Source organism: Paroedura picta, chromosome 15 (genome assembly GCF_049243985.1).
Source record: "Paroedura picta isolate Pp20150507F chromosome 15, Ppicta_v3.0, whole genome shotgun sequence".
NCBI lineage: Eukaryota > Metazoa > Chordata > Lepidosauria > Squamata > Gekkonidae > Paroedura > Paroedura picta.
The window spans coordinates 22,626,594-22,647,362 of NC_135383.1; the positions used below are offsets into that span (position 1 = coordinate 22,626,594).

A 20,769-nucleotide genomic window follows, 5' to 3' on the forward strand; every position below is an offset into this window, starting at 1 on the left:
TCAAGCAGGTGGGCCCCTGGGACAAACCTACACAACCAAACCTGACTTGCTCATTTGAATTGGGGGGTGTTCTTTTGATTTCCTATCCACAGGATTGCAGACCGGTCTAGGTTTATCTTGTAAGTGTTGATGGTGCTCTGGCTGCTTTGGAAAGGGAATTTGTGGGGAGGAATGCGTCCTTCTTCTCATTTTGACATTCTGCACCTTGGCTGCCTCCTATCAAGAGCACACCTTTGGCATAGTTAGCCTGACACCGAAAGGTGATGGTGTTTCTCTCTCTGCGCAAAGAAGGAAGCCGGCACTTAACCAAACAATGTTAAACAAATCAGGGCGAAAGGTGAGTTCCTCCTTGGAGATGCATGTTCGGCTCTGACACATTTTCCAAGACGCATTGTCCAAAATATGTGACAAAGGCATTTGCTAGAGGGATTCTTTGGCAGGTGGGCGGGTGGCATTGCCTGCCTCAGTTAGAGGTCATTGCAACTGGGCTCCTTGTCAGCCCTTTGGCAACAGATTCTACACAGCTAGGAAGCCGATTCTGTGCAGGGGAGTGATCTGAAAGGCTGTGCAGAGCTGGAGGTGGGTTTGCCCAGCAGTTGGCATTCCGGGTAAAGGGCTGTTTGGACTGTACATGCCCTGGCAACCTCCAGATGTCTGGAGCAGCCTGTCTCAACCAGGGGTTCGTGAAACCCAGGGGTTACTGAATGGCCCTTGAAAGATTTCCCAAACAAGTGGGGTTAATTAATTTTTAATATATTTTAAAAATTTGTTAAATTTTTATTGGTATATGACCGTATATGGCCATATCAACCCAGCCACCCCTTCCTGAAATGGCCAAAGATGGGCCTGGAGGGGGTGGGAACAGATTCTACCCAGCTGGGAAGCCGATTATCTGCAGGGGAGTGATCTGAAAGCTTGTGCAGAGCTGGAGGTGGGTTTGCCCAGTGGTTGGCATTCCTGGTAAAGGGCTGTTAGAGCTGTACATGCCCTGGTAACCTCCAGATGAGATTCCTTCTCTGCCCTTGCAAAAGAATGTGTTTGCAAAATGCCTGGGATTTTGACCAGTCTGGAAGGCAGCTGCAAAAAAAATAAAATTTCCCCCTTTCCATAGTTGATGATCATTGATCATTTTTGCAAGAAGGGCATCAAAACCGTGATGGTAGCCATCATTACAGGCCAACTCCCCCTCTTTACACGAACAGAACTATCTCACAACCATTCATCTGATTCCAGTTAATAGCACATTTTCTTTTAGGGCTCCTGAAATGGAGGTTAGAGCCCATCTGATCACATGCAGTGTTTGGAGTGTGTTGGGTGATGTTTGCAGGGCCTTGGGTTCGAAACCCACTCAACTGGGTGGCTTAGACTGGCGTACCTCCCGGGGTAAGACCCCTGCAGAGTTGACCACTGCTCCCTGCAGCCAACAGCTTGCTTCAAACATAGAGTTGCCAGGCCTCCCCTGGGCCATTAGTGGGGGGTGGGGGGGGCAGGGTTTCTAGATCCAGGTTGGGGCACAAAGCCACAGAGCCCCTTCTCCAGAGAAGCCATTTCCTCTGGGGGAACTGATCTCTGCAGTGTGGGAAGGAGCTGTGATTCCGAGGGATCCCCAGGCCTCACCTGGTGGCTGGCATCCCTGGAGAGGTGTAGTGGTTAGGAGTGCAGACTTCTCATCTGGTGAGCCAGGTTCAATTCCCCACTCCCCCACATGCAGCCAGCTGGGTGACCTTGATAAAACTGTTCTGACCGAGCAGTGATATCAGGGCTCTCTCAGCCTCACCCACCTCACAGGGTGTCTGTTGTGGGGAGAGGAAAGGGAAGGCGAATGTAAGCCGCTCTGAGACTCCTTCAGGGAGAGAAAAGCGGCATAGAAGAACCAACTTTTCTTCTTCTTCTTCTTCTTCTTCTTCTTCTTCTTCTTCTTCTTCTTCTTCTTCTTCTTCTTCTTCTTCTTCTTCAGTCATATTAGGGCTCTCACAGCCTCACCCGCCTCACAGGGAGAGGAAAGGGAGAGGAAAGAGAAAAGCGGCATATAAGAACTAACTCTTCTTCTTCTTCTTCTTCTTCTTCTTCTTCTTCATGAAGTGACCTGCTGGTTGTGCAGGAGGGCAAACAAGCAGGGCACAGAGGCTGAGGCCAAGAACGAGAGGGCTGTGTCTGTGACTCCAACCTCTTGTGAGGAAGGGCAGGGTAAGAATGGAAAAGACAGATAGAAGCTTGCCAATTTTGATAGGCAAAGAGCATCACAGGAAAACATGTCATGTCATTTATCACCAACCATCTCCCCACTAGTGTTTGACTTTAGCGCAGACCCGCCCAGAGACTTTAATTCACAAGCTATTTCGTAATCAGCTGGGATGTTTTCCATCGGTGCTACATAATGAAACGCTGGGGCCTGGAGGATATGAAATGATCTCTGGTGGTGCCAGAAATAGAAGGAAGGGGAGGCTCCGAAGAGTTCAACTGGAACTGACCACAAAGACTCCGTTACCCCAACATGATGTCAGTCAGTTTATGATCTCTTTCCACACACAAGAAAAAGAGCCATCTTGATCTCAAAAAACTTCCGTGGCTTAGAATTGGGGGAAACTCAGCAATGCCTCTGCCCTCCTGAACATGCTTGACTGCCCAGCCCGTGCTTGAGAAGCTCCTGGGGTGCAACAGGCAAAAGAAGGAGAAGATGAAGAAGAAGAAGAAGCGTTGGTGCTTATATGCCACTTTTCTCTACTCAAAGGAGGCTCAAAGCGGCTTACAGTCGCCTTCCCTTTCCTCTCCCTGCAACAGACACCCTGTGAGGGAGGTAGGACTGAGAGAGAAGAAGAATTGGTACTTATATGCTGCTTTTCTCTACCTAAAGGAGTTCCAAAGCGGCTTCCAATTGCCTTCCCTTTCCTCTTCCCACAATAGACATCCTGTGAGGTAGTGAGGCTGAGAGAGCCCTGATATTACTGAAGAAGAAGCAGATGAGTTGGTTCTTATATGCCACCTTTCTCTACCTAAAAGAGTCTCAGAGTGGCTTACAATCGCCTTCCCTTTCCTCTCCCCTCAACAGACAACCTGTGAGGTGGGTGAGGCTGAGAGAGCCCTGAGATTCCTGCTCGGTCAGAACAGCTTTATCAGTGTAGTGGCAAGCCCAAGGTCACCCAGCTGGTTGCATGGGGGGGAATGCAGAATCAAACCCGGTGTGCCAGATTAGAACTCCTAGCCACAACACCAAACTGGCTCTCCAATGCACCAATACATAGGGAGGGCAAAATTTGGGGGGACCATGCTCAGCAGTTTAGGCTTGGAGGAAAGGGATTTAAAAATCCTCGAAAAGTGGTTTACCCAATCAGCAGGAGAAACAGGCGAGAGAGAAAGTATCTTTGAATTTAACGCATTTAACGCATTAAAAGCTTTCCAAAAAGGACGGCTATGGGTTGAATTTAATGCAATAAAAAGAGAATCCCATCTCTTTTTAAAGAAAGATGCAGGGTTTGGGGTTTTTTTTTTTTTTTTTGCTTCACTGTAGACTGGTATTCCCTCTTTAGGAGGACTGGCCAATCCCTGCTTGAGAAGCTCCTGGGGTGCAACAGGCAATGCATAGGGAGGGCAGAATTGGGGGGACCATGGTTAGCGAGGCTGTGACAGACTCATGCAATCTGCTCCCCAAACCAGCCATTCCCATTAAAGGAACCGATTTTTCTAGTTTGGGGACTGGTTGTAAGTCTGGGAGAACTCCAGGCACCATCTCAAGGCGGGCAACCCAAAGCAAACGCCTCACTTGGTGTGACAATGGTTCTGTTTTGGGGGCACCTGCGGGGCTTTTTGTCCCTTTGATGTTTGAATCAAGCCCTGGACTTCTGACAATCATTCCCTGGAGCTGATTACTGTTCTTATTGTGGTCCTTGTGACAGTGTCACTTTTTATGGACATTTTAAGGTTTCCTTTTGTTTTTCCCAGCTTCCGAATTGAGATTTTTTAAATGTTGGTATTAAAATTTTTGCTTTAAGGTTTTGCCCAATTTGGAATGGAATGGGATAAATACATAGCCTGATCTCATCAGATCTCAGAAGCACCACTGGTACTTGGATGGGAGAGGATCAAGGAAAGCTCTGCAGAGGAAGGCAATGGCTGACCATCTCTGCTTCATCCCTTGCCTGGCAAGAGTGGCCAAGTTGTGGCTCTCCAGATGCCCATGGACTACAGGGGCTCATTGTCATTGTAGTCCATGGGCATCTGGAGAGCAATGGGGAAGGAGAATTTAAGGGCCATTCCGCACAGATTTATTGTAGCAGGAGTGTGGCAAATTGTAATCGCTACAAAAATGCAGTTATGCACAACATCGTAGACAATCTGCCACACTCCTTAAACCTGCCTTAAAGGGAAAAGGGCTTTTTGGGAGCATGATAACGGGCGGTCATTGGCTGCTCGTTTGATTGATGGCCAGGGGCGGGACAAAGCTCGGCAAATATCGCTTCCTGGATAGCGATTTTTGCCGAGACCAGAAACCTGTGGGAAACAATTGAAACGCAATTGGATTCCACTACATAGGCAGGTATGCATAATGACGAATTCCACTATTTTAAATGGCGTTTTTTTGTTCCGAAACCAATTTGCAACATTGATCCTGGTGCGGAATGGGCCTAAATTTTCTCTCTGAGTTGTCTTGCTTGTATATTTCAGTGGTTAAAGGACTTAGAATAATAGAATAATAGAATAGAGTTGAAAGGGACTTCCTGGGTCATCTAGTCCAACCCCCTGCAGGACACTTACAACCCTGCAGGACACTCACAACCCTGCAGGACACTCACAACCCTCTTGCTTATCTATTGTAACCTGCCACTCCCCTTAAGCTTTCACAGAATCAGCCTCTCTGTAGATGGCTATCCAGCCTCTGTTTTAAAATCTCCAAAGATGGAGAACCCACCACCTCCCGAGGAAGCCTGTTCCACTGAGAAACCGGTCTAACTGTCAGGAACTTCTTCCTGATGTTTAGATTGAATTTCTTTTGAATTAATTTCATCCCATTGGTTCTGGTCCGACCCTCTGGGGCAAGAGAAAACAACTCTGCTCCATCCTCTACATGGCAGCCTTTTAAATACTTGAAGATGGTTATCAAATCCTCTCTCAGTCATCTCCTGTCCAGGCTAAATAGACCAAGCATCCCCAACCTTTCTTCATACATCTTGGTCTCCAAACCCCTCACCATCTTTGTTGCCCTCCTCTGGACACGTTCCAGTTTGTCAACATCTCTTTTCAACTGGGGTGCTCAAAACTGAATACAGGACTCCAAGTGAGGCCGAACCAGAACAGAGTAAAGCGGTACCATCACCTCCCATGATCTGGACACGATACTCTGTTTGATACAGCCCAAAATCCCACTTGCCTTTTTAGCCACCAAGTCACACTGCTGACTCCTGTTCAATGTATGGTCTATCCTATATCCTTTTCACACGTGCTACTGCCCATTTAGAGCCTCTTGTGGCGCAGGGTGGTAAGGCAGCAGACATGCAGTCTGAAAGCTCTGCCCATGAGGCTGGGAGTTCAATCCCAGCAGGCGGCTCAAGGTTGACTCAGCCTTCCATCCTTCTGAGGTTGGTAAAATGAGTACCCAGCTTGCTGGTGGGAAAACAGTAATGACTGGGGAAGGGAATGGCAAGCCACCCCTTATTGAGTCTGCCATGAAAACGCTAGAGGGCGTCACCCCAAGGGTCAGACATGACTCGGTGCTTGCACAGGGGATACCTTTATCTTTTACTGCCCATCCTATATTGGTGTGTTTGGTTTTTCCTACCTGAATGCAGAACTTTACCCTTGTCCCTATTGATCTTCATTTTATTCAGTTTAGCCGACTTCTCGAACCTATCACAACCAGTATTAGATTTCAGTTGCTACCAGCTGCCCAGGAAGGTGCTGGACCGAGATCTACCCATAGTCCCCCAGCCTGTTCCTAAAAGGTGGAGTAGATGTTTCTGGATAATCACAAAGACATATCAAAGCAACCCCTGGGCCGGTCTTTACAGCTGGCATTTAGAAGTAGATTGCTTCTGATTGTGGAGGTTTTTTTCTTCTAGGTCAGCCTTTTCCAACTTCTTGACCATGGAGAAACCCCTGAAACATCCTTCAGGCTTTGAGAAACCCAAGAAGAGGCACAATTGTCCAGAATATGGTTGGGAAGCAGAGCTGTGGACACGCCCACCCAGGGCCCCTCCTCTGCCCACCCACTCCAGGCCCATCACTGGCCATTTGGGGAGGATGAGAAGCCACGGCCCAGTACCGACTGATCCACAGACCGATACCGGTCCCTGGCCCGGGAGTTGGGGACAGCTGGATTAGAGGGTGAAGCTTGGGTGTAATTCCATAGAGTTCACCCTTGAAAGCAGCCATCTTGTCCTCTGGCATCTAGCATTTCTAGATCTCCAGACCACACCTGGAGGCTGGCATCCCTACTGGAAATGAACCTCTGAACTGCCTCCACCCAAACCCACTGCATTGAAGGCAGATACGGGGCAGACTGTGTGGGGCTGTGGCCAAAGGGCTGCCCTTGAATTAGGGAGACCTGAGTTCAAATCCCTGCTGAGCCATGAAGCCATGAAATTGAATTTTGCTTTGCATCAGCTCCCAGCTATCACTGCATTTAAGATCTGAATATATTTCTTACAGCCTTGGATCACTCCACAGCTGAGCTGCGTGCAGATTGCTGCGCAAACGGTCTTTGGTGGCTCGGCATGCACTTCCTTGTTTTGATGGGCTCGGGGCTTGGAAGACAGTCTCTGTAGCAACCTTAACAATAGAAGGCATGTGTGCACGTGTGTTCCTCTTTTGTCAATGAACACAAAGTCAAGGTCTGTCTTTAACACTTTGGCATCCTTCCCTACAAGGAAATAGTGAGTTTGAGCAATGTAAAGGTCAGCAGTGACGTTTTCTGTGCAGTGCTGAACGGATATTCTCTGCTGGTCCACCACAGACTCCTCCATTTTGGACTTCCTTATCGCCCAATCCTGCCCACACATTTGTATCTATGGGGTCTCCCCCCAGTCCAACGAGATGTTGCAGCTGGAGTTGCAAAAACACACAAACCAAGAACTGGGCTAGCTCAACATGATCAAGAGGCTGGGGTACCTTGTCTATGAGGAAGGAAGCTCTTTCTTTCTTTCTTTCTTTCTTTCTTTCTTTCTTTCTTTCTTTCTTTCTTTCTTTCTTTCTTTCTTTCTTTCTTTCTTTTTGGTCACTCTAATGCTATACCATCAGCTCGTTTGGAAGGGAGATCTACACACCAGCTTGGTGTTGCAGTTAAGGGTGGCAGCTTCCAATCTTGGAAGCCAGGTGTGATTCCCCACTCCTATGCTTGCAGTCATCTGGGAGACCTTGGGCTAGTCCTAGTCCTGATAGCGGTTGCTTTGAGGCTCCTTCGGGTAGTGAAAAGCGGAGGATAAAGTGAACTCTACTCTTCTTCCTTTCAGTGTTTTTGCCCCTGCCAACTGGCCTGGCAGAAAAGGTCAACCACGTGTCCTCGCATTGTCCTTTCACCATGTGTTATTGCAATATCCTTCATACAGGGACGTTTGGTCTCCATATAACCCCAGTCTTATCAGATTTCCCATGCAGACCTGATGATTTTTCAGGTTTCCTCCTCTCTGGTTGTTCCAACAAAACCACCTTTAGGTAGCCAATTTTCCCCCCTTGGCATACTTGAGGAAGCAGCTGGGTTTTTGTTTAATCAGGACTGATTGCGTTCCATTTCATTTATTTGAAAAAGTGAGAGATAACCCTGGAACTCAATGCCGCAAGGCATGAAGGTGACCATTGACTTGCGTGTCCTTAAAAGGGACTCAGCCAGTTCATGGAGGAGAGGTCCATCCATGCTTATGCGCCACTGCAGCTGAAAGGAACCTTCATGATTAGAGGCAGACTATGGCTTGTTTAGAGCCTCTTGTGGCACAGAGTGGTAAGCGGCATAAATGCTGTCTGAAGCTGTCTGTCCATGAGGTTGGGAGTTCGATCCCAGCAGGGGGCTCAAGGTTGACTCAGCCATCCATCTTTCCGAGGTCGGTAAAATGAGTACCCAGCTTGCTGGGGGGTAAAACGGTAATGACTGGGGAAGGCACTGGCAAACCACCCCGTATTGAGTCTGCCATCAAAACGCTAGAGGGCGTCACCCCAAGGGTCAGACATGACTCGGTGCTTGCACAGGACATACCTTTACCTTTATGGCTTGTTTGCTTCTCTCATGCATCTGATTGGCTGAGCAAAAATAAGAGCTGGAGCAAACTGCATTACCATGACACACTGATGCACAATTCCAGTGTCAGATCCTAGTTTCATAAGAATAGATCACAGCCCTAATCCTTTTTCCAGGTAACTTTGTGCATCATTTCATGTGGTACAACTCATTTCCATGGTTAGAGTTCTGCAAAGGCCATGTTTTCAGTCACGCAAGACTGATGTGTAGGCTCTGAGCATTCATTCCCATGAAAGTGCAGGGGTTGATATGGAGCTTGGGGGCCAGAGGTTTTGGCTAGTACACATTTGGGACCAGAGAGAAAATCTTCCTGGAGATAGAACTGAGATTTCCAAGAATGCCTAGAAGTATAATTCTGGTACCATTTCTTCTGGATGTCTTTGTCTACTTTGGTCAATCTCTATAATGTTGGCTGGCGATTCTATAATTTTGTTGCCGTCGTTCTGCTAAGCAGACCTAAGAGCGCTAAGAAAAGTTCAGTGATCAGCATAAAAACAGAGGGTAGCTATAGTTGTGAGTTCCTGCATTGTGCAGGGAGTTGGATCAGATGACCCTGGAGGTCACTTCCAACTCTATGATTCTATGACCCAATGGGGTGAAATTAATGCAAAAGAAATTCTGTCTAAACATGAAGTTCCTGACAGTTAGAGCTGTTTCTCAGTGGAACAGGCTTCCTTGGGAGGTGGTGGGTTCTCCATCTTTGGAAATTTTTAAACAGAGGCTGGATGGCCATCTGACGGAGAGGCTGATTCTGTGAAGGGTCAAGGGGGTGGCAGGGGACAGTGGATGAGTGATATGGTTGTGAGTGTCCTGCATAGTGCAGGGGGTTGGACTAGATTTGCTGGCAGGGGCTCATGGGAATTGTAGTCCATGAATATCTGGAGGACCACAGGTTGACTACCCCTGGACTAGATGACCCAGGAGGTCCCTTCCAACTCTGATTCTATGATTCTACGACCCAGGATATTTTATAGTACAGTTGAGGGATCAAATTCCAAGTGAACCCCCTTTATTTGTGGAACAACCTCCAATATCCAATGTGATGACTTGGGAACAGCCACGGTACCCTTGTACTGTACATGTATGGTATTGCGAAGGTCACTCCCTGGTACAATGGCATGTTATTTTTTAAAATAATGGCAGCTGGGGAGAGCCCTCCCACCCTTTGCCTGCTGTTTCCAGCTCTGAGAGAAGAGGAAACAAAAAGGTTTTTTTTTTAATTTAAAATAATTTCAATCCTTATTTGGGCAGGTTGACCCACCCTCTCCCAAAGTGACCAATGGTGGGCCTGGAGGGGGTGGGAAGGGGAAGGGCCCTGGCCAGGGCTCCTCTCACTTCCGGGGGGCATAACCAGCTACCATCTCTTCCTGGTACCACAAAGCCTGAAAAATATCCCAGCAGTACCTCCAAGGTCAAAGGGTTGCAAAAGGCTGGCCTGGAAGGGTTCCTCTGCTGCAGATGGATCGCATTGGCTAATGCTGTGACATTTCCAGCACATGACCCTGTCCAAAGTAAAATGCATCGGCCGGGCTGAAGTCGGACACCAGACCTGAATATGACAGAAACTTGGAAAACTGCAAGGAATGTGGTGGTTCTGCCAAGACTAGCAAATGCAAACAGAGGAGTCCCCTGACCTATCAGGGTAACACTCTTGCTTGGCACAGGGACGGAGAAAAGGTGGCTCACTCATTAACTTTAACTGCTAGAAGCAAAATCCAGACTCTGCAAGGAGGAAAACCTCCCTGTGAGCTGCCCACTGACAGTGCCTGCCTGACTTGGACCCTAAAGCCAGCTTGCTCCATGTTGATGTTGGGCTGTCTACCTTTCTCCTCGCTTTTATGGGAAGTACGGCGGGGGGGGGGGGATCAGGTCTTTGACAATGTGCAGACTGTGCCAGCTGCTACTTCATCTCTCAGGCTGCCAACTCTGGCTTGGGAATTTCCTGGAGATTTGGGGATGGAGTCTGGAGAGGGAGGGAACGCAGTAGGGTTGGAATCCACGTACTGAAGTTGCTGATTCCTTCAGGGGAACTGGTCCCTGAAGATCAGTTGTGATTCCTGGATATTTCCAGCTTTCCTCTGGAGGTTGGGGACTTTGTTTATCTCAGCATGGGCAAGGAGGCTGAATGGGCCTTGCACTTGGATTAGGATACAACTGGTCACTCTCCTAAGCAGGCTAGATTCACTACTGCCTTGTGAGCACATTTACGGAGAAGGAGGAATAATATGGACAGAATGGAGGAGTTTCAGGGCTTAGGGCAGCTCTTGGATCTAGTTTGATTGTGTCGTTAAATGATTTTTGCCCGTGATGGAAATTTTTTGAAATGATCACATTGCAAAAAATGTCCTAGTATATTGTTTCCTTCCTTCCCAGATGCACTGACTCCTGATTGAAGACCAAGAAGAAGAAGAAGAAGAGTTGGTTCTTATATGCTGCTTTTCTCTACCCGAAGGAGGCTCAAAGCGGCTTCCGTTCGCCTTCCCTTTCCTCTCCCCGCAACAGATACCCTGTGAGGTGGGTGAGGCTGAGAGAGCCCTGATATTTTTGCTCGGTCAAAACAGTTTTATCAGTGCCGGCGAGCCCAAGGTCACCCAGCTGGCTGTATGTGGGGGAACGCAAAATCGAACCCGGCTTGCCAGATTAGTCCGCACTCCTAACCACGACACCAAACTGGCTCTCAAATCAGGTTCAAGGTTCTGGTTCTTACCTTGAAGGCTCTAAATGGTCTGGGAGCTTCATACCTGTGGGACCGCCTACTCCACTACACCCCACTCCAAAAGAAACCTATGATGGAGCACACAAAATCTGCTCAAGATCCAGAGAAGAGAAATTAGCCAGGGCTTTTCCAGCTCTCCTGAGTGAGATCAGGGCCCTGTGAGGCCTCCAACATCTCCTCTCTCCCCCACCAGGGTGAGTAAATTATTAGAGTGTTTTTTTAAAAAAACACAACCACAAAAAAGACACAAAACCTATAAAACACTACCACCAACACCACTGCTATAACCCCCAATAACAAATAATAATAAAGGCACCTCCCCCAATAAGCAAAAACATACAATAACAACAACAACAACAAAACATTTAGAAAAGACCTTTGACCATCTACAAATCATGTTCTTTAGTTTCCGAATACCACATGCACAAAAAATATTATTGGAAATCAAAATTTCACAATTTTTAATTACTAGAGTGTTTTTAAATGTTTAAATTATTGTTTTACTGCATGAAATGTTGGAATAGGCTGCCTAAGGAGGTGGTGAGCTCCCCCTCACTGGCAGTCTTCAAGCAAAGGTTGGATACACACTTATCTTGGATGCTTTAGGGTGCTTAGGGCTGATCCTGCGTTGAGCAGGGGGTTGGACTAGATGGCCTGTATGGCCCCTTCCAGCTCTATGATTCTATGATTTTAAGTGGCCCTGGGCCCATGGGGGAGGGATAGCATATAACTGTGAAAAGAATAAATAAAAAGCCAGGTGGGCTAAAACAGAGCAACCAAAGTTATAGTATCAAAACCAAGTTGCAAAAACCCTTGCCGCTTGAAAAGCGACGTCAGAACCGAAATCCGAAAGAAGGCAGAGAACCTACAGGCACACGAGCATCAGAAATACATGGGGCAAGGGGCAAGGGGGGGGGGGGTCTAGTCCTAGCTTCTCTTGCCAGTGGGCACTCAGAGACAATGGGGGCAACAACCTCACCCCTACTTGGGGGCCCCTGGCCGGCTCTCTCTGAATAAAGGGCCCCGGAATCTCCCCTGCGGAAGAAACGCTTCGCACAGCTTCGGCGCCTTCCGCTTATAAAAATAGGGTGGTATTTTCCGACGGAAGGGCCGTCTAAATGCCGTGGGAGAACAGGGGCATTAAGGACGTGACTGTGTTTGTAGTCCAAGTCTGTATCACAATCCTTTATGGACTTGTATGCCTCATTGGTCGGGAGACCCATAACCGTGTCATTTGGCAAGTTTAACAAGTTCAAGAGATCTCGTGGTGTTTATTTAAAAACAACACGCAACCTCCAGAAGTTGCTCTCAGCCCCGTAAAGTGGCCACTCCTGCTCAAAGCCAAAGGAAGTGTGACTTTGGCACGTATCACTGGGACAGAGGATTGCTGTGATTGTTTACATTTCAGGGGCAGTCAACCTGTGGTCCTCCAGATGTCCATGGACTACAATTCCCATGAGCCCCTGCCAGCGAATGCTGGCAGGGGCTCATGGGAATTGTAATCCATGGACATCTGGAGGACCACAGGTTGACTACCCTTGGTTTACAAGGATCAGCAGTGGCTGCATGGAGCAGCCTGTCTCAACCAGGGGCTCGTGAAACCCGGGGGTTTCTGGATGGCCCTTGAAAGGTTTCCCAAATGGGTGGGGGTTAATTAATTTTTTATATATTTTTAAGCTTGTTAAACATCGGACCTCAACAAGGGCCAGAGCCTTCTCGGTCCTGGCCCCCACCTGGTGGAATGAGCTCCCTGAGGAGATCAGAGCCTTGCCTGAACTCCCACAATTCCGCAGGGCCTGCAAAAGGGAGCATTCGCTTGAGGCCGACCGACTCAGAACATCTGCTGGTCCCCCCCCCCCTCAGACACCCTCCCATGACTGAACAATTTGATCTCCCCAGCGCTATTGTTATTCATGTTGTGTTGTAATTGTTACCGATTGATTGTGATGTTCTTTTGAAAAATTATATAATGTTATAGATATAATGTTCCATGTGCACAAGCTTTGCTTCCCAACCATATTCTGCAGGATTGTGCCATCTCTGGGGCTTCTCAAAGCCTGAGGACTCAACGGTAATAAAGCTGAGAAAGGCTGGTCAGGAATCTGTGAACTGGCCAGGAGTAGAAATGTTTCCAAGGACCATTCACAGGAGATTGGAACGCAGGACCAATTTCCTCTTGCATTCCTGAAATGCTACTCCTACCTGTCAGCAAGGAATCCAAGACTGTTAAGGCAGTTCAGGCTACTGCCCCCCCCCCCGACCTCAATACTCTGGATTTCTCCCCCAAATGCTGGTCTTCAATTGCACCCTAAATTTGCCTTGTGCCTGAGGTGGGATCTGGGGCCATCTTTGAACCAATGAATCTGCTTTCCGCAGGGTCAGCTTGTTGATCCCTTGAACACAGAGCTGCTGGCTCTGATGGGCACCGGTCCTCTAGTCTAGGCCAGGGTCTCAGGCCAGGGTTTTTGCTGCCACCTGCATTAAGGCCCAGAATTGGCCTGGGAGGCACAGGCAACTGACTCAGGGGCCTGCAGCATGCAAAACAAGGTGTCCTAGTGGTAAATGCAAAGTCTGATTTTCTGGACATGAAGTCAGGGGTACTTTGTTCTCTCGGCTTATGAACTTTAGACCTTGTTTTCGCTGCCTTATACGGAGCCTCTCTTTTAGGCTTTGTTAGTTAATGTTTCCTTTCATCTCTTGTGCTTGATGACAAGGTTCATCTGTTAATCGTTTTACACGCCTCGTGGAGCAAAAAAGAAAGACGATAAAATCTAGAAAAGAAACTGGATGGCTTGTTTTCCCTCCGGTTCTGTTATCTGCTGGCTCGATGGGGAAGATATTGGGACGTTCAGGACTCTGCAAGGGTGGAAGGGATTATCGGGTGCAAAGGCAAGTAGCTGCCGTTGTCATTTCAAACAAAGTTTCCGGACCTCATATTGAAAATGCATTCAAAAGAACCGCCTGCAGTTTAGGTGCAGTAATATAGTTTTAGATGTAATGAATCAGTGCAAATGATGCTGTCAGCTGACACTGGTGTACTAGTGAAGTTGGCACTTCTTTGGTTTCATTCATTCATTCATTCATTCATTCATTCATTCATTTCTTTATTATTTTATTTCTAGAGTTCTACACTGCCACTCTTGGTGGACTTAAGGCGGTTTAAAATAAAATGATAAAAACACAGTTAAATCCCTAAAAACACCCCTTAATACAAATAACATTTAACAAGATGTTGATAGGAATTCCAAAACTAAACACACACACACAGACCGTTTTGCACATGGGTCAAGCACTTACCCTGGGAGCAAAGGCTCTGGTCTAACACACATATTAGGGATCCATGGATGGTAACTCCAGGACCCCGCCCTGGCCTCAACCATATGCCTGGTGGAAGAGCTCTGTCTTACTAGCCCTGCGGAAAGCTGACAACTCCGACAGAGCCCTTAGCTCATGTGGCTGGGCCAGCCTGCTCCCATCAGTCTTGGACATGAAGCAGCATTGGACCTTGGGCGGGAGACCACCATGGGAAAGCACTTCTCCTCAGCTGCTTGACCTGGAAGCCCAGCGGGGTCACCACAAGTCAGCAGCAACAGAACCTTTACACACATGCACAAATGCACATACGAACACAACAGTCAGACATGGCACAACGTGCCTTGATGCTCCGGGCTAACTCAGTCTCATCAGATCCTGGCTGCTAAGCAGGGTCAGTTCTGGCTGGTACTTGTTAGGGTGGCCAGCGCTGGGTTGGGGAAGACCTGGAGAGTTTGGGGGTGGAGCTGGAAGAGGGAGGGATTTGGGGCAAGGAGAGACCTCAGTGGAGTATAATGCTATGAAGTCCCCCCCCCAGCAGCCTTTTTCTCCAGGGGGACTAATCTCTGTTGCCTGGAGATGAGCTGTAAAACTGGGGATCCCCAGGTCCTGCCTGGAGGTTGGTATCCCTTGACTTGGATGGGAGATGATGAGGAAGTCCGGGGTTGCTATGCAGAGGCAGGAGATGGAAAACTGCCCCCCGTTCCTCTTTTGCCTTGAAAACCCCATGAAGAGTCGCCAGAAGTTGTCTGGGGTGTGTCTGTTCTTCCCACCACCCCCTGCGGTTGATACGTTCTTGGGGTGGGTTCTCCCACGCATGGCTGCTGTGCATGAGATGTGCATTGATTTACATGGCACCATCCACCTTGAGTCTCAAGAAGAAGATTGTGAATAGCCCAAAATCCTTCTCTTCCTGGATTGTTTTCTGTAGGAGGGATTTTTTCCCCTTAAGGAGTAGTCATCAGCCGAGAGAGAAGTGAGGATGAGAGGATTCTGTCTTGATTATTCAAAATGTTCTTCTAATAACATTTACCGCTTCCAGGTCAGAAAGTACCAGGAAGCCTCTCCACCAGGGCATAAGGGCCCACCCTCCCAGGACATGAGGGCCCACCCTCCCCGTATGCTTGCCCTCAGGAACTAGCATTCAGAGGTCCTCTGCTTCTTCACATGGAGGATCCATTGAATTATCATGGCCGATTGAGTGGGTCTAATTCCCACAGAAATCCATCTAAGTAGGCTGGTTCCAGAGTTGCCAACCTCCAAGTGGGGCCTGGGGTTCTCCCAGAATTACAACTTATCCCCAGATTACAGCAATCCAGTATAAGTGGCTGTTTTGGAGGGTGGGTTCCATGTAGAGCTGCCAACCTCCATGTGAAGTCTCGTGGAATGACAATTGATCTTCAGAGATCAGTTCCCCTGAAGAAAATGTCTGCTTTGGAGAGTAAACTCTAGGGCATTCCACTCTCCCCAAACCCTGTTCCCAAATCCCCAAATCTCTAGGGCAGTGGTTCTCAACCTGGGGGTCGTGACCCCTTTGGGGGTCAATCTACCCTTTTCCTAGGGATCGCAGAGGCCACCACCTTCCTAATGGCGCAAGGGTTGCACACTCCAGCGTGCCCTGGCAGCTTCGGCAAACACAGAAGCCTGAGGTGGCCAGCAACATGGCACTGGCTGCCTTGGGCTTCCATGATCGCCAAAGCGGCCAGAGTGTGCCAGAGCACGCAACCTTACGACTCCTTTGGGTCACCAAAAAGGGCTGCGCCATCAGGTAGGTTGAGAACCACTGCTCTAGGGCTTTCGCAACCCAGAATTGGCAGCCCTATATCAACCCCACATTGCAGTGGTGGGTATGGAAATGGTGACACCATGGCCTATGGCCACGTGAGTCCCAGATCTGTGCTCTGCCAGCTCTCCTCCAGGACTTTGTTTGCTGTCCTATAAAAGTTATCTAAGCGTGTGGCCTTGTCTACACGTTCTGGCCATGAGTCCTAGATGTTAGTCATGCCTTCTGGATAGGGGAGCTGTGTTTTTGCCCGTTCTGATTCTGGCTCATCGGCTGCCCTGCGTCCAAACATTCTCCACCCTGTGCAGGGTTGGATCACACTTCAGTTGTTTGGCAGCAAAGGTGCTCTTTGAACCAGGTCCCTGCCCCCACCCTGATTCAAGTCCAGCACTTTGTTTGCTTGAACAGACCCCCTTCCTAAACACGATGCTGTTTATATAATATTTTAAAAATACATTTGTGTGTCTCTGCAGATAACGGTATAGGATATTTACTCAAGGGGCCATTCTTCATAATCCAAGAAAAACTTCCCAATCTGTCTGCCTTTTCCCTAAACAATAGGGACACGCTCCATGGAGACGCATTCATTTAACTCCAGGATGGCCAGTTGCCCTGGAGGAGCCTGATCTGCCACTGAGAGGGAAATTGTCCGCTTCCAGCCTGTCGCCCCCGCTTTTGAATTAAGATGCCACAGACAATAATTTGGCTCTGGCTTTGAGCCAATTATCCAGGAGGGACCTTGCAGAGCTCTTCTGGGACCTGCTCCAGCAGCCCCCCACACTCTGGGGTTGGCTCAAAGAAGTCGTAGGGTGCTCCCAGGAATATTTTGAACGGCCCCTTGAGACCTCTGCCCTCCAGTTGCAGCCTCAGTATAAAGAAGAAGAGTTGGTTTTTATGTGCCGCTTTTCCCTACCCAAAGGAGGCTCAAAGCGGCTTACATTCGCCTTCCCATTCCTCTCCTACAACAGACACCTTGTGAGGTGGGTGAGGCTGAGAGAGCCCTGATATTCCTGCTCGGTCAGAACAGCTTTATCAATGCTGTGGTGAGCCCAAGGTCACCCAGCTGGCTGCATGTGAGGGAGCGTAGAATCAAACCACTCCTAACCACTACACCAAACTGGCTCTCAAAGAAGTCACACAGCACAAATCAATCAAACAAAACCAGAGTCCATCTTTAAGACGAACACTTGCGCTCGGGCCTTAAATACATCTTTGTTGGTGACACTGGACTCCGATTTTGTTTTGTTGTGCTGGTTCAGACCAACACGGCGACCCACCTGAATCCAGCACAAATCAAATCTTTGTTCAATCCTTGCTTATGCAAAATTGTATATAACAGAATCCTTTGTCCCCTAATAATACTCCTCCTCCTTGGCTTGTCCAGACAGTTTTTCTAGAATCGCCCCCACTGAGCACACCTGCTTCGTGCCCTGGTGGAAGGACGACAGCTTGGCAAATTTGCTGGCAGCGACATTTGGATGCAAACTGAGCTGCCACAAGGAGGTCACTTTGACGAGATGCAAATTTGATCCTCTGATCACTTCTGGGGGGGATGGAGCGACCGCAACTGCAGGAAAGTCCCATTCCCCTATTTCATTCTTCCCAGCCAAGGACTGACAAGATCTCATAGAATCATAGAATCATAGAGTTGGAAGGGACATCCTGGGTCATCTAGTCTAACCCCCTGCACTATGCAGGACACTCACAAGCCTATCACTCATCCACTGTAATCTACCACCCCCAAAGGTGTACTGGTGGGACTCCCCAGCTGCTGGGGAGACCTGGGTTCAAAACGCAAGGAAGGTCCCTAAGGTCAGTTGCTCTTGCTCACTCTAACCTACCTCACAGGGCTGTTGTGAACATAAAAGAGGAGAGAACCATTTCTGCAAGCAACAAAAGAGGATAAACAACCCCAAAATCTGTCCATTTGTGTTGAAACGGTCAAGCTTCAACAAATAAAAGCCTATAATTTAAAAAAATTAAATAAAAATAAATAAATAATATGCTTCTTATTTGCTGGTCTATGACAGTAATAAAGATATGTCTGTCTATCTGTCTATGCTTCGTGGAGAAGAAGAAGAAGAGTTGGTTCTTATATGCCACTTTTCTCTAACCGAAGGAGTCTCACAGTGGCTTACAGCTGCCTTCCTTTTCCTCTCCCCACAACAGACACCCTGTGAGGTAGGTGAGGCTGAGAGAGCCCTGATATCACTGCCCGGTCAGAATAGTTTTATCAGTGCCATGGCAAGCCCAAGGTCACCCCGCTGGTTGCATGTGGGGGAGAGCAGAATCGAACCCGGCATGCCAGATTAGAAGTCCGTACTCCTAACCACTACACCAAACTGGAGGCTGGGTAGGAGAACAAAGCAACCCTTTCCGTTTGGGGTGATGGGGCCAAAGAAATCAAGCCAGAGATAAGAGCATCCTTTTCACTTCCTTCCATGAGAACCTGATACCAGGTCAAGCACATCACAAATAACGGAAGAAACCAAATGGCCACAACATGCATAGAGCATCCTCCTGTGGCAGTTTTGCCAAAAGCCTTTTTAATGACCCCCCCACACACCCTTGTTTGTAATCTTAATAAATTGCAGGATTAGACTTCCCGATATGCAAACAAAAGACGAGAAAAGCAACCCACTAAACCAGGAGAAAGTACAGATCATAAAACGAAATGATTGGAGGTGTCCCCCCCCCCCTTAATGTTAAACCCTGCAGCAGCACTTTGAGGCAAATGAGCCACAGGGATTTCCAAGAAAGCGGTCCTAAAATGAAGGTTCAGGAAATGGGGCATCTCCCAGAGGAACTTACCTGCTGAAGCAGCCCCAGCGCTGTAGAGGGAGAAGAGGACCAGGCACTGGAACGGTCCCATCCTCTCGGGCTCTTCCAGATGCGCTGGGAGGACGCTGTATCTGCATGATCCGACCTGCCCCAGAGTTTTATACAGGAGCAGGGGAATCCTGGTCATCTCTCCCGGCTGGCCCAGGGCAGGAAGGTAAGGACTCCTCCCCTTTTTAATTCCTCCAGCTATAAACTGCAGTAATGATTGTGTGTGTGTCTCTCTCTCTTTCTCTCTCCTTTTTCAAATTGCTTAACTTCCTCCACACCTCTTAATACGGCCGCTGTAAAAGAGAACCCGATGGTCCTTTTCCAGCCCTGCAGAATGAACTGAAGAGATCACTAGTAAATTATTACTTCTGTTGAACTCTCTCTCATTCTCTTCCCTACCTGCTCTCCCCCCCCCCCCCGCTCCCCTTATCATTCTTGAACTGGGGTAAGTTCAAGATAAGTAAAAAATATCAGATGAATTTCTTGGCTCTTCGGGTTGGATTGTCCCAGCTGTCTTCCTTGTAATTGGAACCTGGTCTCCAGAACGCTAGAAAAAGACAGCCCAAAAGGCCCAAAGAGTTGCAAAATCATCCCCAGGGGAAAGGTGGAAAAAAACAGCAACCAGATAAGTAAAGGAGGAGATCTATCTAGTTTATAAAGTTCTGCATGATAGATATTAAAATGTGCCTCTTTGTCTCTCTCCCATAATACTCATATGCAGAACCCAGTGAACATGGAGTGAACAATGGTGTTGTTATTACTGTTATTACTATTGTTATGTCTAAATAGAGCCCCTATTAGGGATGCCACACACACACAGAGACACCCCCCCCCCCGTACTGCTCAAGTACTGGTCCTACTCTCCCCCCTCCCCTGAATTTGGTGGGGAAAAGGACACTAGAGAAGACAGAAGGGCAAATTCGGCTGAATGAGGAAAAGGCACCGAAAGACCCAAAGGAAAACCCGACAGAGACAGAAGAACAGGAGAAAAGAAAAGGTTGTGAAAATGAAAGGGAAAGGCTGAGAGGGAGCAGTCAAAAGGGAGGCCCCTTGAAGAAAACAGGAAGAAGGTCACCTACCCACCCACCCTGGAGTTATTTGGGAATGAACTCAAGTTAGGGTTGCCAAACTGCAGGTAACAAGCGGAAATCTCCTGCTGTTACCATCAGTCGTCAGAGGACCAAGATCAACTCCCCTGGAGCTACTGGCTGCTTTGGAGGGGGGACTTTGGGTCCTTACAGCCTGCTGAGGACCCTCCCTTCATCAAACTCCCCCCTGCCCAGGCTCCCCCCCCCCCGCCAAAAGCTCCAGGTTGTTCCCAACCCAGGGGTGGCAACCCAAATATTATTGACAGCACTGCCTGGAGCAGGGTCAGTGGTTCAGCATTAACACAGCCCCACCCTGCCTGAAAGTCCTTCCAAGTTTGTCAGGACCCTTTAGGGTTGCCATCTCTGGGGTGGGAAGTTCCTGGAGATTTGGGGGCAGAGCGAGGGGAGGAACCTCAGAGAGGGAGAACACCATGGAACCAACATTCTGAAGCAGCCATTCCCCCCCAGGGATTGTCTGGAGATTGGTTGTAATTCCAGGAAATCTTCAACTGGAGGTGACAACCCTAGAAGTCAACCCCCTTGTGCCATGGGTTGGCTGGGTGGCCTTGGGCCATTCGCAAGCACTCAACCTAACCTACCTCACAGGGTTGTTGTGGGCTAGGCGCGAGGAGAATCCCATCGGTCGCTTTGGGTCCCGATGGAAGAGAAAGGCTGCGAATAAAGGAGGCAACTCAAAAGAGGGAAGAAAAAGTCAAGGGCACTGCAGGCGGACCTGCCCAACGGTAGCGGATCCGTCTTATCTGGAACACAGACTGCGAAATTGCGTGTTGTAAGACCACGCCTGCAGGGATGCTCGTAC

The 20,769-nt window shown here is 48.5% G+C and overlaps 1 protein-coding gene across 4 annotated transcripts in view; it reads right to left on the minus strand.

Annotated features, from left to right (window-relative positions):
- Nucleotides 1-20,769, minus strand: part of CA4 (carbonic anhydrase 4) — a 58,367-nt gene that overhangs the window by 28,044 nt on the left and 9,554 nt on the right. Inside the window, exons 1-2 of one of the 4 annotated variants that reach the window (XM_077311304.1) lie at nucleotides 20,549-20,756; nucleotides 18,844-19,200 (exon numbers count right to left, since the gene is read on the minus strand). The exons of 1 other annotated variant lie outside the window; for it this stretch is intronic. In XM_077311304.1, the coding sequence (XP_077167419.1) occupies nucleotides 18,844-19,000 (157 nt within the window). In that variant the 5' untranslated portion in view covers nucleotides 19,001-19,200; nucleotides 20,549-20,756. Of the gene's footprint in view, nucleotides 1-18,843; nucleotides 19,252-20,548; nucleotides 20,757-20,769 lie in introns of those variants that run through there. 2 more of the 4 variants (XM_077311303.1, XM_077311305.1) reach the window with 2 other exon arrangements.